Source organism: Eumetopias jubatus, unplaced genomic scaffold, assembly GCF_037043125.1.
Source record: "Eumetopias jubatus isolate StellerSeaLion01/CBP00866 unplaced genomic scaffold, mEumJub1_p1.0 scaffold_11, whole genome shotgun sequence".
Lineage (NCBI taxonomy): Eukaryota > Metazoa > Chordata > Mammalia > Carnivora > Otariidae > Eumetopias > Eumetopias jubatus.
Genome location: NW_028274817.1, coordinates 125,535,186 through 125,554,866, shown reverse-complemented (window position 1 = coordinate 125,554,866; position 19,681 = coordinate 125,535,186). Strand labels below are relative to the sequence as shown.

Below are 19,681 nucleotides of genomic sequence, written 5' to 3'. Positions count from 1 at the left end.
GGACCCGCCCACGCAGCGGAGCCCTGCCGGCGGGAGGGCCCTGTCCCGCCCCAATCCGTTTAATGTCCTGTCGCCCCAGGCCTTCCGGGAATTGATCTTTCCGAGTCCCACTCACCTCCGGGCGGGCACTCCCGGGATATACTGGGGTGGAGGAGAGGGTGCTAAATCCCGGCTGGGCCTGCGCTCGGGGAACCCCAGCAGCCCTCGGCCAGGGAGCTCCCTTTTCCAGCAAGCTCTCGAAAGGTCTGGGGACTGGCCACGTGCAAGCAGGCTGCCTGGATGCGAATTGTTTCCCTAGGGTCCAGGATGCCAGCCCCCTTCTCCATGGCCAAGGTGGGGCAGGGCTTAGATGCCACCTAGGCTAGTTAGACCCGCACCCAGGGACTTGACATCGGGGGTCTACCTGGTAGTCATATCCACGTCCTCGACCCCATTAGCTGCCCCGAGTTCTCCTTTTCCCTTTCCAACTCAGTTCTGCATTTGGGGGAGATAGTGATTGCGAATTAAGGCTTGCCAAAAGCTTGGGGGTTGGGGTAGGTTGCCTTAACTCTCCTGGGGGTGTTTCTTGAAAACTCATTGCTGAAGGATATGTTCAGAGAAAAGACCCTTTTGCCTTTGATTTGGCAGAGGTAGTTAGCTCACGTTTCCTGAGAGGCCTCGGGGAGAAGCCCCCCCTGTCCATGCCTTGATCTCGGACTTCCCCCATCCGGAGCTTTGAAGGAATAAATTTACGGGGTTAAAGCTACTGTCTTGGTGGTTGTTATGGTGGCCTCAGCAGAGTGATAGTGGTGGGGTGCAGGGGTGCGTGTGTGCAGAGAGGGGGTCGTGGGTGCGGGGTCTGGAATAAAATCCCCGTCCTGCTGGTGTCCCATCCTGGGCATGTCCAGTGCAAAGCCAGTGGACCTGGGAGCTTGGTCTTCATGCAGTGACCTCCCAATTCAGAGCGGAAGAACACTGAATACCCAGCACAGCCCCCAAATTCTGGGTTTCCTTAAATCTCTAGGGCATCCACGCACTGAGCATAATCGCTTGAAAAGAGTTAATAAACCTACACTCTTTAAATTGGCCCCTGTCACACCTTTTCAGGGCTACTTATACGTGGTGCTCACCGGGCCCTTGTCTGCACATCCATTTGGTACAGAAATACCCTCCACTGGGACTGTGAATTCTGGATGGGGTCAGAACAGCCTCCTCCAGGTGGGGCTGGGGTCCGGTGATGGAAATCCCCATGGCTGGAGGGGCTTTACTCCTCACTTCGTTGTTGGGGGGCAGGGGGCCTGAACAATCCTTCAGTGGTTTGGTTTACTTAGGGGTGACCGCACGCCGCTGCGTCTTCCTTATACCTTCTGTGTTTGGAACTGCACATAAACGGACGACGACTGAACTTCACAGGGGAGTTGTATTTCGACCAGAAGTGCGGGGATCAGGGAAGGAGCCAGCTCTCCCTGGCAGGCAGTGATTCTGGGTCTCCCTCCCGATCACACCAGCAGAGGGGGAACCGGCCGCAGCAGGGCTGGAGCCAAGGTCTCCAGATGTTGCCCCACGTGTCCAGCTGCAGAGGAACCGGGCTGAGCGTCTGGCGATGCTCCTCCACGGCCCATGCGACCGTGTCCATCACCTGATAGAACAAGGGCTCCGTGTCCGGGGTGAGGGCGTGGGCTTCGGAAGGGTCTTTGGACAGGTCGAAGAGCAAAGGTGGGTCGTGGTGGGCCACTTGGTCCCCGGAGCATGGGCAGACCCCTCTCCCGTAGCAGGCGCCGGCTCCCTCTGGGTGGAACACTGGGGTCATGTAGTGGACTTTCCACAGTCTTCCTCCTGAGGGAAGAACAAGAATCTCAGAGGGTTGATGTGGAGAAATAGAAGGCATTGCTGCAGTGAAGCCCAAATGAATGGACAAACAGATGTGGTCCATCCACGCCATGGGATGAGATTCAGCCATAAAAATAAATAAAGCTCTGAGACCTGTGCATAAACGTCAAAAACGGGATGATCAGTGAGAGAAGCCAGACACACAAGGCCACCGAGTGCGGGATCCCATTTGTATGAGACGTGCACAACAGGGAAATCCAGAGACCCAGAAAGGACGTGAGTGGATGCCAGAGGCTGGGGAGGAGAATGGGGAGTGAGCGCTAATGAGGACAGGGTCTCTTTGGGGGAAGGGAATGTTCTGGTACTAGATACAGGTGATGTTTGCACAACATGGTGAATATGCCAAATGCCCCAGAGTTGTACATTTTAAACGAGTGAATTTTACAGTGTGTGAATGTTACGGATGGAAATCGTGTCCCTCCAGAATTCATATATTACAGCCCTGACCCTCAACAGAATGGAATTGGGATAGAGGCTTTGAGAGATGATCAGGTCACAACGACAGAGCCCTCAAAAATGGGATGAGTGCCCTTACAAGAGTCAGAACAGAGCTTGCTTCCCTTGTGTGTCTCCACCATGTGAGGACACAGCAAGAAGGTGGTGGTCTACCGCCCAGCAGAAGCCCATCTAAGGATGTCCAGCCCCCAGAACTGGGAGAAATAAGTCTGTTGTTTGTAAGCCACCAGTCCCTGGTGATCTGCTAAGACTGAGTTACAGCTCCGTACCGCTGTTTGCAAAGAAGGGAATTCCTCAGGTCTTAGGTAGTTCCAAGCAGGATGCTCAGAGCCTTAAAATGGCAACAGGTTTCTTTTCTTTTTTTTTTTCTTTTTTCTTTTTTAAAGATTTTATTTATTTATTTGAGAGAGAGAATGAGAGACAGAGAGCATGAGAGGGAGGAGGGTCAGAGGGAGAAGCAGACTCCCCGCCGAGCAGGGAGCCCGATGCGGGACTCGATGCCGGGACTCCAGGATCATGACCTGAGCCGAAGGCAGTCGCTTAACCAACTGAGCCACCCAGGCGCCCCTGGCAACAGCTTCCTCCTGAAGCTTGCTCCAAGGCTCCTGGCAGCTAGCTAGGAAGGCAGCTACAGGAAAACATCGATAGGAAAAGGAAGGGAAGGAAGGAGGAAGGGCGGAGCAAGCTATAGCAAACCACCTCCAGCCTCTGGGAGGGCACCAGACTGAGCTCTGCCTCAGGAAGGGACTTTGAAAGAATGGAAGGAGCTTGGACCATGGAGGTCCCTGCACCAGCCTCCTGCCCAGAGTTGGGTTGTGCCAACCGCACAGCCTGTCCTCCCTGGCTTTCTGCTGCTTTGGGAGCGAGGCCTCCACGCCCATCCTTTGTATCCGCCACAGGGCAGTGAGTCTGGGGAAGTCATGTGTGTAACCAGAGGGTAGAGAGCAGGATTCTGGTGGGCCTGCCTCCTCCAGGAGCAGCTCCAGGGGCAGAAAGACCAGGAAGCAGGGACAGATATGGGTCAGGATCAGGGCTGCTCCTGAGATCTAGGAAGGAGGCCAGGAAGCACAGCCCTGTGCACCTAGCAAGTGTGTGCAAAGGAGGGCATGCCTCCCTCCTTCCTACCCCCTGCCTGAGTCCTGCTTCCTGGGGTTGGCACCACTGTGCTTTGGTATTTAGAGATGTGTACCCTGTGATTAAAATCTCTGGCTTCTGTCTGCCTCTGAGCACTTATGGTGACCTCGCAGTTCCCAGCTTGCTAGCCTGTGACCTGGGGATAGCCATCTTCATCTGTCATTGTTTCCAGGGTGAAATGGAATACTATCCATCTCATGCTCATTAAGGTCACTCCTTGCTATCATAATTCAGCAAATGTGTTGAGCACAAAGAGAAGACAAAGTCTTAGTGAGGGGAAACAGGTCCGACAGTGGTAAACACACAGAAATAAGAAAATTGTGCAGTGTGGAAGATGATGGTGAAGGTGTGAGTGGGGGGGCGGGGCATGGGTGCATCATGCGGGCAATTGTTTGGGTCAAGAAAGCCTTGCTGAGAAGGTAATATTGCATTTGAATATCAAGAATGAGCCAGTCACGTGGAAGTCCCGTCCCCCTATGAGTGTTCTCAAAGATTTGGGGAGGGGCTAGCTCACAGGACAAGGAGGAATTTGGAGGAATTTGTTCTGATGTGTGTGCCGCAGGTGGTCTTGGGATGGCTTCCAGAAGGGAGCTAAGTGGATTATGCATGTAGGATAAACAGTGAATCTGTGAAGGCCAGTTAGGGTGCCACTGAAGAGGCTTGGATAATGAGAATACACTCCCCATCTACTGCCCTGGAAGAAATACGGAAGTATTCACCCAATGACTGACAGATGAGAGGTCAGTGATGGGGTAGCCACAATGTAAAAGAACAGATTTGAACACTGGACCCAGGTATTTGTGCTGCCAGGCATGCATGGATGTAGATTGAGATGTACAATGGAGTGACAGTTTTTAGAAAACCCCCCAAAAGGGAAGGAAATGTGTAATACATAATTTAAAAAAATGAAAGGTAGCAATAAAAGCCTTACCAGATTACAATAATATTGAAAAGAATGGATGAAAAGGGAGGGGCATTTAAAGAAAAAAAAAGTCAATGGTAGCTTCCTCAAATAAGGGAGTTCCCAAGAGGTATTTCTTCACTCTTGATTCAGAGGGCTAAAGACTTCTAGAGAATAGGAATGGAAAGATGAGTAAAATCACAGGGAGAATACAGCCCTTCCCAAACACTGGAGGAAAAAAGAATCACAAAACCTATGCAATCACAAAGTCACAAATCTAATCAATCCGTAGGGCAAATCCAAAAGACAGGAGAAAATACCAGGAAACGACGGAGTAATAGGGAAATAGAAATGATGAAAAGTCACTCAAATAGGTGAAAACTTTGTTATCAGAAGATAAAGTTAGCAGCAGAAATCAATTGTGTATAAAATTTAAAAATAACAGTTCTTAAGTAAATGCAAGAACTGAATTTTTAAAAGAAAAATAATCCCTAAAAACAGAAAACCTCTGGGAATGACAGTTAGGTGAAGATGGACAATAGATTCATATAAACATAGAGGCAATTAAAATACAATGAAATTACTTGGGACAGGAACAATATGCTTGATGAAAGGAATACTTTTTAAATAAGAAGAATAAGTGGAGGGACATAACATGTTTCAGTTGGGAAAATCTGATATTGTAAAGATAACCAGTCTTTTTCCTGCGTTAATTTACACATGGGATGCAAAGCCAATTCAGATTCCCATGGGATTAAAAAAAATCTTGCAAATGATTTTACAGTTCCTTTAAAAGGCCAGTTGGGCCAAAATAACCCAGGAAATTTTGAAATGCAAAAATTATTCAGTATGGACTTTGCTGCTTATATCACAAAGTTATGATTATTACAAGGATGAAATCACGTCACTGAGTGAAGGTGGTTGAGACAGGTGGAAACCAATGTAGATTAAGAGCACAGGCTTCAAAGGTGAGAGGCAGACCGGAACATTTGTGTGCAGGAAAGCCATATGAAAATCCCCTAAGCAATGGTAATATGGTGATAAGGTGATTGACGGCTTGCATCAGGAATTATGTTGCTGGAGTCAGGGGAAGATACTGCCAAGAAAGAGAGGAAAGGGCTAGTGTGAAGCAGGGCCATTTGAGCAGAAGCCAAGATGCGACTCAGTCACCCAGAGTACTCACTGTCCCGTTGGAGCCAGCGGACTGCGTGCAGGAAATTCTCACAGTAGTGCAGCAGGAACTCATGATCAGAGTGCTGTGCTGCCCCCAGCAGCAAGGGCAGCAGGTCCCGGCCATCAATCACCCTGCAGACAGGAGCACAGGGACTCAGGGATGCTGCAAGGGTGCACAGAAGGCATGCTCGAGCCTTAGCAAGCTTAGGGAAGCATGGGAACAGCCACCTCCATTATTCATCTACAAACACCACCTGTGGCTAAAAGATCACCAAGTATCCAACATGCTCGGCTTAGGTTATTACCTGCCCAACCTTATTAGGAATGCAAGAATAAGCTGAAGATTCACTGAAATGTCTTTTTGGTTTTATACTGTATTGGACTCCAAGCCATTATAGTATACAGTGTATTCTTCGTCAACACTGGGTACCGTTTCCTTGTCCGCAGAGCGCCTTGCCTCCACACCCCTCCTCCCTCCCTGCCTGCCTTGTCTTCCTCCCCCTTCCCTTCCTTGTCTTCTTCAGTTTCCAAGATCCAGCTCCATTTCCATTCAGGATGGAGGTTTCTTGGGATTCCGCTTCCATTTTCTCCACCCTTCCTAGGAGAAAACCTAAATCCACCACTTGTGATTTGAGGGGATGGCCCTGAGCATTTTATGTCCCAGGGACGTGGTCAGTTTTCAGGATCTTGTGTGTCAAATATAAATCATCAGTACTGAGGATAGATTTTTACAAATGCCATGAACTTAGAAAAGCCATAAAAAAGGGATCTTTTTTTCTAATTTGACTAATGTTCTTCATCAAGGTGGAGAATTCAGAACCCCAGGTAGATTTTACTTAGAGTTACTAGTTACCCGGAAAAATGAAATAAAATTATCTATCTATCTATCTATGTGTGTGTGTATATATATATATATATCTCCAATGCTATATGGCTATATTTACTTACCTTCTAGTGCAACAACACATTTGGAATATACATGTCAGACAAATTTTTATTTTCAAAGCAAAAGATATATTATACATTAATTTAAAAATTAGCACCCACTTAGGAAAAAATAATCAACCAGAGATATGATATTCAGTGCAAGAAAAAACAGGAGAATGTTAAGGTATGGAATATTCAACCTCTCTAAGGATAAAACTGAAAATTATAATATACACATATATGTATATTTGTATAGACATGTATGAGTAATTTATATGTATATATTACATGTACAGAATTTATATTTATTTTAGGTCTGTTACGTTTTAAAATAGACATCTCACATATGGCTAGTAGTGATTCCTAAGGAACAATTTGACAAAATATATCAAGAGATTTACCTATAAACAGTCATACTCTTTGACTCAGGAATTCACCTTCTAAGGGATTCTTACTAAGGAGGTCATTGTGACAAGGCAATAACATGACAAGATGGTATTTTTTTTAAGGCGAAGCTAATGTCCACATCTAAGGGGATGGTTGAAAGAAAATAACATAAAGGCATTAAATTTTTTTGTCTATGCACAAAAATTTCTAAATATATATATTTGCATAAATATATATAAAACATGGAAAATATATATAAATGATATATCTAAATCTACATATCTATATAGATCTAAATATAGATCTAGATAGATGATATATATCATACAATATGTAACTTATGAGAATCCTACATTTATTATATGATTGCATAATAATTATGATTATATATTGTATACATAATTAATTATCAGATTCTGAAACAGTTTTATTTTCTATCTCCCCCCAAAATTTCTATAATTTTTTAGACAGAGGAAAATTGGAATCTATGCAAAATCTCTACCACACTACATGAAAAGGAATTTCCTGTGATGAATTGTTATTTTTCAATGACCACCATAAAAAAAAAAAAAATGGCTCCACTTAAGAATCAGGAGAAGGAAAATGGACATTCTATGTATAAAATGAAGCAGACAGCTGATCCTGGCAGCTAATGGCAGGGAGCCTAGAATGTTTTCCCAGAGACTGATCTCATGGATGTGTTACACAATGCAAAAGTGACATCGACCTTTCACGTATATGTTTGTGTCTATGAAAAATTGAGTTGCTTGGGTTTCCTTGGGCTGTTCTGTACCTGTCCTGGGGCACCTCACCGCCCCCCAGCTGGACCACGGTGGGGAAAACATCCATCAGGCTGGTGGGCTCGTGGATCACTCGGCCGGCCGGCAGCACCCCAGGCCAGCGGAAGATCGCCGGGACGCGGATGCCGCCTTCCCAGCCCCCCATCCCTTTGCCACCTGTGTGTAAACATGAACAGGAAAGAATGTGATTGTGCCATGTTTTTTTGGCAGCATGTTTTACAATCTTTGGGTGCACCCAATAATGATGTGTCTGTAGTTGATAGAATTCCAGTTTGAATATGATGTGGCCACCACTCTCCTGGGCTGCATTGCCTAATTCCCGAGTCCATCACTTGATGAATGGATAATCAAAATGTGGTTCATCCATACAATGGAAGATTATTCAGCCATGAAAAGGAATGAAGCACTAACACTTGGCACAATGTGGATGAACCTGGAAAACATCATGTTTGATGAAAATGCAAGCCAGTGGCCAAGGACCACATACTGCATAATTCCATTTACATGAAATGGTTACAATAGGGAAATATACAGAGATTGAAATAAGTCAGTGGTTGCCAGGGGCTGGGCACAGGGGGAACCAGGGAATGATTGCAAATGGGTACGAATTTCTTTTTGAGGAGATGACCATGTTCTGCAATTTAGTGGTGATGATGGTTGCACAATTCTGTGAATATACCCAAAACCACTGCATTGTGCAAAAGAAAAGAAAATCGAGTAGGAACATGACCAATTATAAAAAGCAGTAGTCCCTGGGGACTCTCTTGAGGTGGATGGACCCATTCCATGGGAAGGGTTGGGAACTAGAGGGTGGGATAAAGACCATACACAAGAATCTGGTCATATCTCTACCTTTGTAGATTCCATTCCAGCCGCCATACTGGTTGTTTCTGACTTGAGCCTCTAAAGATCCCCCATGATCCGACGTAAAATAAACAAGGGTGCTGTTAGTCAAACCTTCCATATCCAAAGTAGCAAGGATCTGCCCTGCAAAGAATATGTGTATTTGAGCTGGTCAAAATGGAAAATTATCTTAAACCAAAGTCTTCAGTGTGTGCTTCAGCATTTTGGACCTCTCCATGAGAATGAGCCTTTAGTGTGAACATATAATGGCAGTAAGTAGCAGTAAAATCGTGCTATCCTGAGTGTCACTGACCCAAGATTCATATATGCCCCATTCTGTTTCCAAAAAGTTTCAGGCAAGCTACAGTGTGTAGACTACATAGGACAAAATAGCAAAAACTTAAAAAGGAGGCAAAAGAAGATTATAGAGTCAACCATACTTCAATTAAACAAAGGGAAAGAGGGCAAAAAAGGAAAGAGATCAACAGAGTCTAGGAAAAAGGCTGACAATGGCACTGGTGATGTATGTCCACTGATGAAGAATAGTTTACACTGTGGCTCCAAGTTTCTTATGGTTACCTCAAAGGGAAATCTTATGGCTGATGCAATTCACCATGTCTATGAGATTTTTTTTAATTGGATGGGAAGAATCATATTATTTTATTTCTAACAGTAGACAAAACTTTCAATCTACTTTTTCATGAGGACCCGGTGCTGTGAAAGCTGACTATGGTCTCAAATAGATCCTGTTATTGGATAGCTTTTACTTCTACCTTATCTGTGTCCTTATATTTAAAACAGTAGGTCTTTTGGGTTAGGTCTTGTTTTTTTCCTACCGTCTGATGACCATGCATTTTCATTGGTTTGATTGAGCACAATTAAGACAATTGTCCATTTGCTTAGCTTAAAATTAACCAAGTCACTATTTTTTCTTTCTTTGTTCCATCCCTTGTTCAGCCATTTCTTTGTCTTCAGTTGCTTTCTTTTGGCCACAGATTTTAAATTTGTGGTTCTATGAAATCCCCTTCCTTTAATTATTAGATTTTATTTATTTTTTTTAGAACAGCTTTAGGTTTTATAGATAAGCTGAGTCGTAGTGTCATCAATGAGCCAATACTGATAAACTATTATTAACTAAAGTCCGTAGTTTCTATGGTGGTTCACTCTTGGTGTTGTACATTCTAAGGGTTTTGATTAAATGCATAATGCCATGTACCCAGCATTATAGTACGAGAGAAAATGGTTTCTCTCTCCTAAAAATCCCCTGTCCCCCCCCACCTACACCAGGACAATGATTTTCACTAAAAAACTTATCATACCATGGCTTGATTGAGTTTGAAACTGGAACACAGGGGCATTGAAACCATAGAGAAGATTCTTGAACTATGTCTTAACAGTTCCTTATCTTGATGGACTTAGGGGGTTCTTAGCTCTGTGCTGTAGAATTTCAGACTTTATCATTGCATATGTATATGATTAGATATATTAGCGCATGTATTCATTTAAAAGATTTTCCCTCAAGTTGTGGCATGGTGAATTCTGTTTTAAACACTCAAGATTTGATATCACATAAAATAGCCTGTATTTTCCAGTGATTCTTAATCTTTTCCACACAAGGACCATAATGGCAATGATGAGTGAGTTTGTCCTGAAGCCCCACTGGGGATGTGATGTGATATCTATCTTTGCTTACATGTCTCCCAACCTCCAGCATTTTCCCCAACAGTCCACTCAAATGATGCATTTTCCTCCAAGGTGATGTTTTCAATGGATTTTTAAAAGTATGTTTTCTCCTAAAATCTCTGATTCCCATTATGCTGCAGCCCCTAGCTCTCCCTGTCCACCACCATGTCAACCCAAGGGCACCCAAGTCCTTGCTTGGGACTCAGGGGAGTGGCTGTGTCCATATCCATGTACCCACTGAAAAAAATGTGCACTCTGTGTCATACCACGCGTCATTCCAAACCCAGGAGATGCACGGGGAGAACAGAGCAAGACAATCCCACCCATGGGGATTTTAATCTATGTTCTCCCAGGGAAAAATAAAAAAAATCAACCCACCTAAGACAGTGTGATGAACAGAAAGAAAGCAAACACAGTGAGGAAAAGGCCATGCTTGCTTGCACCCTTCACATTCAATGAGATCACAGTACGCACCCTGCCTCTTCCAGCTTCAGGCTGGATTAATCTCATCTCATTGTGTATGTCCCTTCCTCCTGCTGTTTTGGAAGGGGCACCAGTCCTGTTTTCACCGGGAAAAGGCACTTACCCAGCATCCAGTCCATCTCTTCTGTGTTATCCCCGTAAAGCCCATGCACGCTCTTCCCGTGGAATGTCTCCGTAGTGATCAGAGGGGTGTGCACATGTAGAAAGGAGACAAAGAGAAGGAAAGGTCTGTGCTTGTTCCTGAAATAACAGTGACTGGAGTTATTTCTACGTACAGTGCAGACTGAGGTCCTAGAGGTGCAAAGTAAGGATCTAGACTGTCACGTCCTTAAACGAGTGTATCTGTTACTCTTTAATGTGATGACTAACTTTCTAAAGTCTGTTGAAAAATTTGCACTGATGTTATACGTATTTTTCCTGAATTTTAGCAATTTATAAGTCTACATACTTCTCGCAAGTGAAGGTAAAACAGAACAGCAGGCAACTGTCTGATCTGACATTTATTTCAATTACTTCAGGATACGTTCCCACCTCGAACCTTAGCATACAGAATAAAGTGATACTGCATATTTGGTTTTCTTTTTAATTGCTCTCAAGCAACAAAGTTTAGGATATGACATGGTTATTTTAAAGCACACTTTAAAAATGACATTAGGTTATTAATTTCAATTTGATTGTCCCCCCATCTAGGTGATGCCTCATCTGTCCGTCTCTCCATCTGATCTCTATGGTCCACTCTGTTCTTAAAGAACGGAAACAAAGGCGAACATCTTAGGACTTAACTTAGGACACATTAGGCTCACCCGCTGTGTTTGCAAGGTACGGTTGACCCTTGACTAACACAGGTTTGAACTGTGCAGGTCCACTTATATGTGTATTTTTTAAAAATATAAATACAGTAGAGTACTATAAATGTATTTTCCTTATGATTTCTTTAATAATGTTTTCTTTTCTCTAGCTCACTTTGCAGTAAGGACTCAGCATGTAACATACAAACTATGTGTTGATCAACTGCTTATGCTATCAGTAAGATTTCCACTCAACAATAAGCTATTAACAGTTAAGTTTCGGGGGAGTCAAAGTTATATGTGATTTTTAGCAGCACATAGTGTCAGTTTCCCCCCAAGGGTCAACTGTAATTATCAGCATCATTTCTGACCCATGTTAGGCAATTCCATGAAAAGAATGTTCTGAAACATGATCACAACCTTATCACCACCAGGTGAATTGGGATTCAATGGTATCCCATACTTTACTGGAACCCACTTGGGGAGCATGGAGTTGCCCCTGTGTGGTGTAGCTTTTCATCATGCGGCTTTTGGCTTTGACATACTAAGTGCCTTTGTTATTCAAATTTACATTCAGTTGATAAAGTTAGCAACAGGACAACTTAGTTCTGAGGATAGAGCTTTAAAAATATTTATAATTTAAGGGGTGCCTGGGTGGCTCAGTCGTTAAGCGTCTGCCTTCTGCTCAGGTCATGATCCCAGGGTCCTGGGATCGAGCCCTGCATCAGGCTCCCTGCTCGGCAGGAAGCCTGCTTCTCCCTCTCCCATTTCCCCTGCTTGTGTTCCTTCTCTCGCTGTCTCTCTCTGTCAAATAAATAAATAAAAACCTAAAAAAAAAGTTAATCCCCTTATAAAAAAATATTTATAATTTATTATAAGTCTTCAAGGGATTCAGTTTGTTTTGTTAGTTAAATATGGCCCGTGGTGATGAGCGGGTGCTTATATAATGGCGCTGGCTCCAAGGAGGAGGGGACAGCAGCAAATTTCAACTGACTTGTCACCTGTTTCAATGGGCACAATCAGATTGGACTCGACTGAACATCATCTCTGACACACTTTACCAAAAATACCTTTCTGGCCCAGGGCGATTTCACCATTCATCTCTCCATTACAGAAAGAAAGTGGAAAGACTTCTTGAAATGCATTTTCATCAGGGACCAGAGCACTAGGATGAAGCTAACCCCTTCGGTGCTCACCTTTGGACAAAGGACGAGACCTCTTTGAGAATAAGAGACGTCGTCCTTTGAAAGTCCATGGGCTGCTCAGTGATGGTGTGGTTTCTCATCAGAAAGCAGTCTGCGTGAACAATCAAGACCCCCATGAAATAGGACGTCATGAAGAGCAGGATGGCTGCAATGGTTGACCAGATGACTGGAGTCCAGGAGCCCGATGTCAGGTGGGTGAGTTTCCCAGTGGTGAGCATGAGGGCAGTGAAGGCCATGATTTGGAAGCAGACATTCAGTTTGCGCTCCATGCCTGCACGCTTCTCTGATAGTTCCCAGTGGATGCAATCTCCCATCATGGAAAAGGGCATTCCGTAGAAATGGTCGAATCCATGGTTGAGCGGGTGGTGGCAGTGATCATTGGAAGATTCACAGTTGAGACCCAGATGCCATTTTCCTGAAAGGCAAAAAGGATGCCCACGTGACAACTAGCTGATCATTGATTAGTAGGTGTTGCGTGCTTGCCACATTCCAGGTGCTGTGCTGCATGCAGGAATAGGGTAGGGAAGTACGGGGACGTAGGTAGTGTTCACTGCTATTTCGACCACAACCTGGCTTCACTGAGACAGGAATGAAAACCCTGTGTGGCAGCATTACGTGGTATATTGGTTCCCGTGCTGCTGAAACAAATTACCATGAATGTGGTTGCTTAAAACAATAGGAATTTATGCTCCCATAGTTCTGAGGCCAGAAGTCCAGAATCAAGGTGTGATAAGGCCATGCTCCCTTTGTACACTCCTCGGGAGGATCCTTCCTGCCTCTTCTAGCTTCTGGGGGCTCCAAGCATTCCTTGACTTGTGGTCATATCCCTCCCATCTCTGCCTCTGTGGGCACACTGCCTTCTCCCCTTCTGTGTCATATATTTTTCTGTGTCTCTCTTAAAAGGACTTTTGCCCTTGCCTATAAGGACCACCTGGGTAATCCTGGATAACCTCCTCATCTCAAGATCCTTAATTTAATCACATCTGCAAAGACCCTTTTTCCATATAAGGTAATATTTTTTTAGCTTCCAGCATGTAGGACATGACATCTTTGGTGACCATTATTCACTCTACTGTACCTGAATTTGCAAAGGTCTGTGGCAGAGCAATAAGGAAGGCACAGAGTGCTCACATTGTTCTAGAAAACAATCTGCTGTACTCAGCATGGGTAAAAGGTTTCCTGACTTTGGAATTGTCCTTCTCTTTGTTAAACCACTGTAATGGTGGTCAGGGTCACGGTAGGAGATAGGTTCTACAGAGCACACCTTTCAAGTTCAATCAATGGCAGATGCTTAGCTTCTCTACTGTCCCTACTAGAGTGTTGATAGAGACCTGTGTGTCTTCCCACCACTCCAAATGACTGTCTCTCATCCGGAAAACCTCATGAGATTTTCCAAGGAATGTTCCATGAGAATAGACTTCTGTCTCAAAAAAAAAAAAAAATAATGAGCCTGTTGGATTTGATATTTGGTGTATCAGCTAGTCTTGGTCTTTATCATCAATAAATGGCCTTGTTAATAAAAACTGTCACTTATAACATGATAACGACAGTGACAGGTTGGTCCCCTGTCAAGAAACTACTCTCCTTTTTTTTTTAAGATTTTATTTATTTATTTGACAGAGAGATAGAGAGAGAGCACAAGCAGGGGGAGCTGCAGGCAGAGGGAGAGGGAGAAGCACACTCCCTGCTGAGCAGGGAGCCCGACATGGGACTCGATCCCAGGACCCCGGGATCACGACCTGAGCTGAAGGCAGCTGCTTAACCGACTGAGTCACCCAGGCACCCCAAGAAACTACTACCCTTAACTGTACTTCATTCTGTACATGACATGGTTATTGACATCCAGAAAAATAAGTATGCTATTTATGGAAACAGAGAGGGAATAATTATGCCCTGCAGTCACATTTCTGTGCAGAATTTAGGGAAAACAACATTATGGAAATTGTTGGTAACTTGTTGACATTAGAAAAAAATTTTCCTTTTTTTTTTATCATGTGTATCAGCAAATACTATGAAATGCCAGGTGTTTCATTAAGCTGGAGATATATCTTGAGCATCTACTTTGCACTAGGCAGTCTGTGTACTGAGGTCATTCCTGCATTCATGGAGCTTTCTGTGTGGTGGACAGTCCCACTGCATTAAAACTATTTCATTTCCAAGTTTTTTGGTTGAATACACTCTCCATATAAAGGAAATGTGCTTAATACTTAAAAAAATGTACATACCTATTAGGCCAGTGGCATATCCTCTGTCTTTTAATATTTTTGCAAAAGTTGTCTCATTGGTTGGGAGCCCTCCAGATACTCCGGTCCACTGAAGAACACGATAACCATTGCTGGAAACCATACCTTTGGGGAACCATTTTCAAAGAAATGTTACTATCACACATTGACATTTATCGTTATTATTAATTTTCATTTAAAATATGCAGTGAAACATTAATTGAAAACGTAGTGAGAAGACTTATTGTCCTGTTATGTGAAGGCTATAAACACAAAGAGAATTAAGTGAAAAAGGAAAGAGAATTAAAAATGATTTTATAATTTTACCAAACTCTTGATATAATCCAGAGATTCTCAAACTCATCTGTACTTTGGAATCATTTGGGAAGCTCCAAAATATTCTGAAACCTGGTTGTCAATCCAGAGGTTGTGATTTTATTTTATTTTAAGATTTTATTTATGTATTTATGTATTTATTTATTTGTTTGTTTAAGGGAGAGAGAGAGAGTGTGAGCAGGGGGAGAGATGGGGGGGAGGGAGAGGGAACGAATCTCAAGCAGACTCCAGGCTGAATGTGGAGCCCAACGGAGGCTCGATCTCACAACAGTGAGATCATGACCTGAGCTGAAATCAAGAGTCGGATGCTTAGCCAACTGAGCCAATCAGGTGCCCCCCCAGAGACTGTGATTTTACTTGGTTGGGGTGGAATTTGGGATTTGTAATGGTTGCAAGATGCCCCAGAAGATTCATGTGTGGTAACAAAGTAGGGAGCCATGGATATAGTTCACACTGACCCAATATACCCAAGGCATCTACTCAAGTGTTTAAAAATGTAGGTTAAATATTTTTCTAAAGCTCTGCAGTATATGGCGGAGAAACACTGACTTGGAAGATGCTCTGTGCCTGCTAGACCGTTTTGATGAATGCAGCTCAGTCTTACTAGAGAAGATCTACTTGGCTCCAAGACTGAACATATCTCATCGGTCATCATTTGGGAACTAGGAGAATTCTTTCTGAGATTTTCCAAAACTTTGACCATGCATCTGGTTCAGTGGAAGACCAGTGGAACAAAAATTTACATTAGCCAGGATTCCTTCTTCCCTGGGGGCATGAGAAGGTACCAGGGACCCATACATATGAGGGTCTGTGAGAGTCAGTTTAGTGTGTCACATGGCCAGGCCAGTCCCCAGTTATTCAAACACTAGTCCACTAGTTTAGGTGTTTCTGTGAAGGTCTTTCAAGATATGGTTAACATCTACAATCAGTTGGCTTCAACTAAAGGAGATAACCCTTGATATGGAGGTTCGTTATCTTTAGGGCCAAAGGTCAGAAGGATGCCAAAGACATCACACAGACTTTTGAACTTTTGGTCTACTCTCTACTCAATCCCCCTGCCTGTGTCACCTCATTACCTGTGGGGTTCTATGGCTCTTACTGACTCTAATCTGATGGTAGAAATATGGAGGGAGTAGATTATTCTCTCCCCACTATAGCAGTGGGCCCCCGCTTTAATACCTCTAATACAGGGAGCGTGTTCTTCTCCAGAGCCATGGTTAGACATGAGAGAGGACAAACCTGATCGGAGAGGGTATCTGCCTGTTAGGAAAGCAGCCCTGCTGGGGGTGCACACTGACGCAGCTGCCACGTGCTGGGTGAGCATCACACCATCCTCTGCAAGGCGGTCAATATTTGGAGTCCTGCAGAGGGAAACATGAAGAGTGTTATTCCTTAACAAACAAGCACGTAGGTTTTTCTACAAGCATATATATACATATTTAATAGAAATTTGGCCCATCAATGTCCACAATAGCCAAGCTATAGAAAGAGCCCTTATGTCCACCAACAGATGAATGGATAAAGAAGATGTGGTCCATATATAGACAATGGAATATTACTCAGCCATCACAAAGAATGAAATCTTGCCATTTGCAATGAGGTGGATGGAACTAGAGGGTGTTATGGTAAGCAAAATAAGTCAGTCAGAGAAAGACAATTACCATATGATCTCATTCATATGTGGAATTTAAGAAATAAAACAGAGGATCATAGGGGAAGGGAAGGAAAAAAATAAAACAAGATGAAATCAGAAAGGGAGACAAACCATAAGAGACTCTTAGCTATAGAAACAAACTAAGGGTCGCTGGAGGGGAGGTGGGTGGGGGGATGGGGTAACTGGGTGATGGACATTAAGGAGGGCACGTGATGTGATGAACACTGGGTACTATATAAGACTGATGAGTCACTGAGTTCTACCTCTGAAACCAATAATACATTATATGTTAATTAATTGAATTTGAATTTTAAGAAAAGAAAGAAAATCGGCGCATCATCATTTAACACATCAAGGTATTCTTAGAAATAATCAAAAGTCAGTGGCAAGAACTTCAAATGTCATCTGAACCATCAAAAAAACATAAACTCAATTCAATATTGTTTACTGTTTCTGCAACATGCTACTGGTACAGAGATGGGCATCATGGGTAATGCAGAATTTAGAGTCTGGGGTGCCTTCTCTCATGGGACTTACAGTTTTGATCGGAAAATGGGACCTCTTGGCACCAACATATTGTAGTCGGTACGTGAGGGTGGGATTCAGATGCACGTAGGTGGTGTTGCCTGAGCTAGGTCCCCAGGGGCAATTAGAATGTGATCAAGGTGATGGGGTAAGCTCATTCTAAGAGAGATGGGCCAGCAATGACAGGTGAGCCTGTCATATCTGGTGGTGACAGGGACAGGGATTTGTCCGTCGGAAGCAGAGCTTTTCAGCAGGGAGCCCTGAAGTCATGCATGAGTGGGTGGACTTGGGCTGATGGGTGGAACTGGAGTGTGAGTAAGCTTGGGTCTTTGACTCTGATGCAACACCAATGATTTTTTGAACACTGTCCATCATGGACCGTGCTGATGGAAACCATGTCTAAAAGTGAAGTGATGAGTGTGTGCGGAATCCTGTGGAAGTTTGGATGGCGCGTATGAAGAGTTAGATCCATCGTCAGTGGTGTCTTCCTCAGGGTGCCAGATGAGCGACTCTCAGACCCTTGCCTGATGCTGTTGTTGCCATAGCAGCCGATGTCGCCAATGCCGAAATCGTCCGCCATCAGAAGAAGGATGTTTGGACGCGCACCAGATAAATCCCCACAAGCTGATGGCCTCACACCCAGAAGCACGCTGACTGTCACAGTCAACCAGCTCCTGAAAGACAAGGTGCCGATGAACGCTTAATTAACGCTGCTGTTGCATGTCACGTACGTGACTTCTGTAAGTGAGACTTTTGTAGGTGTGTCGCCATTTTGGGGGACTTCGATATTAGCATCCCATTGCCAAAGAGTTTGAATACATTCTTAGGCATTTGATTTTTTTTTTCTTCGTTGAAAACAATTCATGCTCTTGATGGTTTTATTTTAACTGTAAACCCTTTTTTTTTAAATTTTAAGCCGTGGGGTCTGTTGTTAGGTGATCATACCCTTGATTAAGAAAAAGCCTTATTTGGTTTTCTTTTTATGCATGGATTAGGTCCCCAGAAGAGTTATAGCTCCTTCCCCTTTGCCCCTTCTTGATTTTTCCTTAAATAAGGAAACTGTGTTGAACTTGGGTATCTGTGGCACTTTGTAGGCAGTTGGGCCACTGAGCAGAGCAAGACAGAGATGAAAAGTCAGGGCAAGGGCTTACCAATGCCAACTGGTGATTCTGAGTCTGTTAAAAGTCTCCATATGTTCCAGCATGAATGTAACTGACTTTTTTCATTCACGGATAGCTGATGGGAAGAGGGTCTTTTGAGGTGATGGAGGTTGCAGCCCAGAGCAGAGACACCTGATATGGTGGTGGCATATCAGGAGAAAAAATTGCCATGGAGCTTGGTGGGTATCCCACTATCATTACTACCATAACTATGGCGTCCGTGGAGTCCCTCCTATATATATATATATGGAAGCCACCTTGGGCACATGCATACGCAGCAGGACAAGACGGTTGCAATCCCCAGTGCCATGGAATAAAGATGAGATCGGAGTCTCCGAAGAAGATCTGCAATAGGGGCTCCCTGGAAAACCAGACAACTGGGTTTGGGAAAAGTGAAATAGAATTCCTTCAGAGGCTCCCGGGTGGGGAAGCATGGATCACTGATAGGAATCCTGAGTCCCACGATCACTCCCCCAGATGCACCATCAGTGACTAGGTGAGCAAGACCACTCTGTCCATGTGTCCTGACAAAGGGACAAAAAGAAACATAGAAGCAGAAGATTAAGGATCGCATGTAATGCTGTCTTACCAAGAGTGCTCCTGAGGTAACATGTTCTCTCCTGCCTTTTATTTCCTGGAAGAAAGAAAGAGGTCTATCAGAACAAAGGCAGTAGATGTGCACTCATTCCATGTATAAAATACTAAGTACCTGAGGAAAGGGAGAGTTTGACTCTCTCTAATGCTATCAATGAAACCTTAAAACAACGACTGAAAACTCATAAAAAGAATGGTCTTCCCCATTGAAAAGGCCCTTAAAATGCTGAACACTGTCTTAAGAAAGTAGAACGTGTGTCTATTGAGGGCCAAATGATACACATTTGGGGCTTTTCTACCCAGATAATCCTTGTTGCTACTATTCTGCTCTGTGGCTATAACATGGCAGAGCCCATGGGCGATAGACGCATGACCAGATGTTGTTGTCTTCCACTGAAACCTTATTTATAGATCAGGTGAGTTTTGCCCCCATGAACCATAGATTCCTGATCTTTGACACAGAAGGTAGAAAGGAAAGAAAATGCAAAATTAAGTGATACGATTATTGAGTTGAAATGATCTCCAATACATGTATTTTTCA

At 43.9% G+C, this 19,681-nt stretch overlaps 1 protein-coding gene across 1 annotated transcript; it reads right to left on the bottom strand.

The window, feature by feature from the left end:
• Nucleotides 1-1,423: 1,423 nt before the first annotated feature.
• ARSL (arylsulfatase L) lies at nucleotides 1,424-19,158 on the bottom strand. The gene is made up of 10 exons (XM_088028585.1): nucleotides 19,136-19,158; nucleotides 17,911-18,060; nucleotides 16,447-16,568; nucleotides 14,875-14,997; nucleotides 12,641-13,064; nucleotides 10,760-10,896; nucleotides 8,500-8,634; nucleotides 7,641-7,803; nucleotides 5,544-5,665; nucleotides 1,424-1,815 (listed from the first exon to the last, which is right to left on the bottom strand). Exons 1-10 carry the CDS (start codon nucleotides 19,156-19,158, stop codon nucleotides 1,424-1,426), a joined length of 1,791 nt encoding a protein of 596 aa, XP_087884711.1.
• Nucleotides 19,159-19,681: the final 523 nt, after the last annotated feature.

Bases quoted from the DNA above. Each gene is read 5' to 3' on its own strand.
- ARSL (XM_088028585.1), bottom strand. From the start codon at position 19,158: ATGTTACCTCAGGAGCACTCTTG. The intron at 14,998-16,446 runs GTTTGTCCTCTC...GGTTCCCCAAAG, and splicing joins CAGATACCCTCTCCGATCAG to GTATGGTTTCCAGCAATGGT. The intron at 1,816-5,543 runs GTGAGTACTCTG...TTCTTCCCTCAG, and splicing joins CCGCTGGCTCCAACGGGACA to GAGGAAGACTGTGGAAAGTC.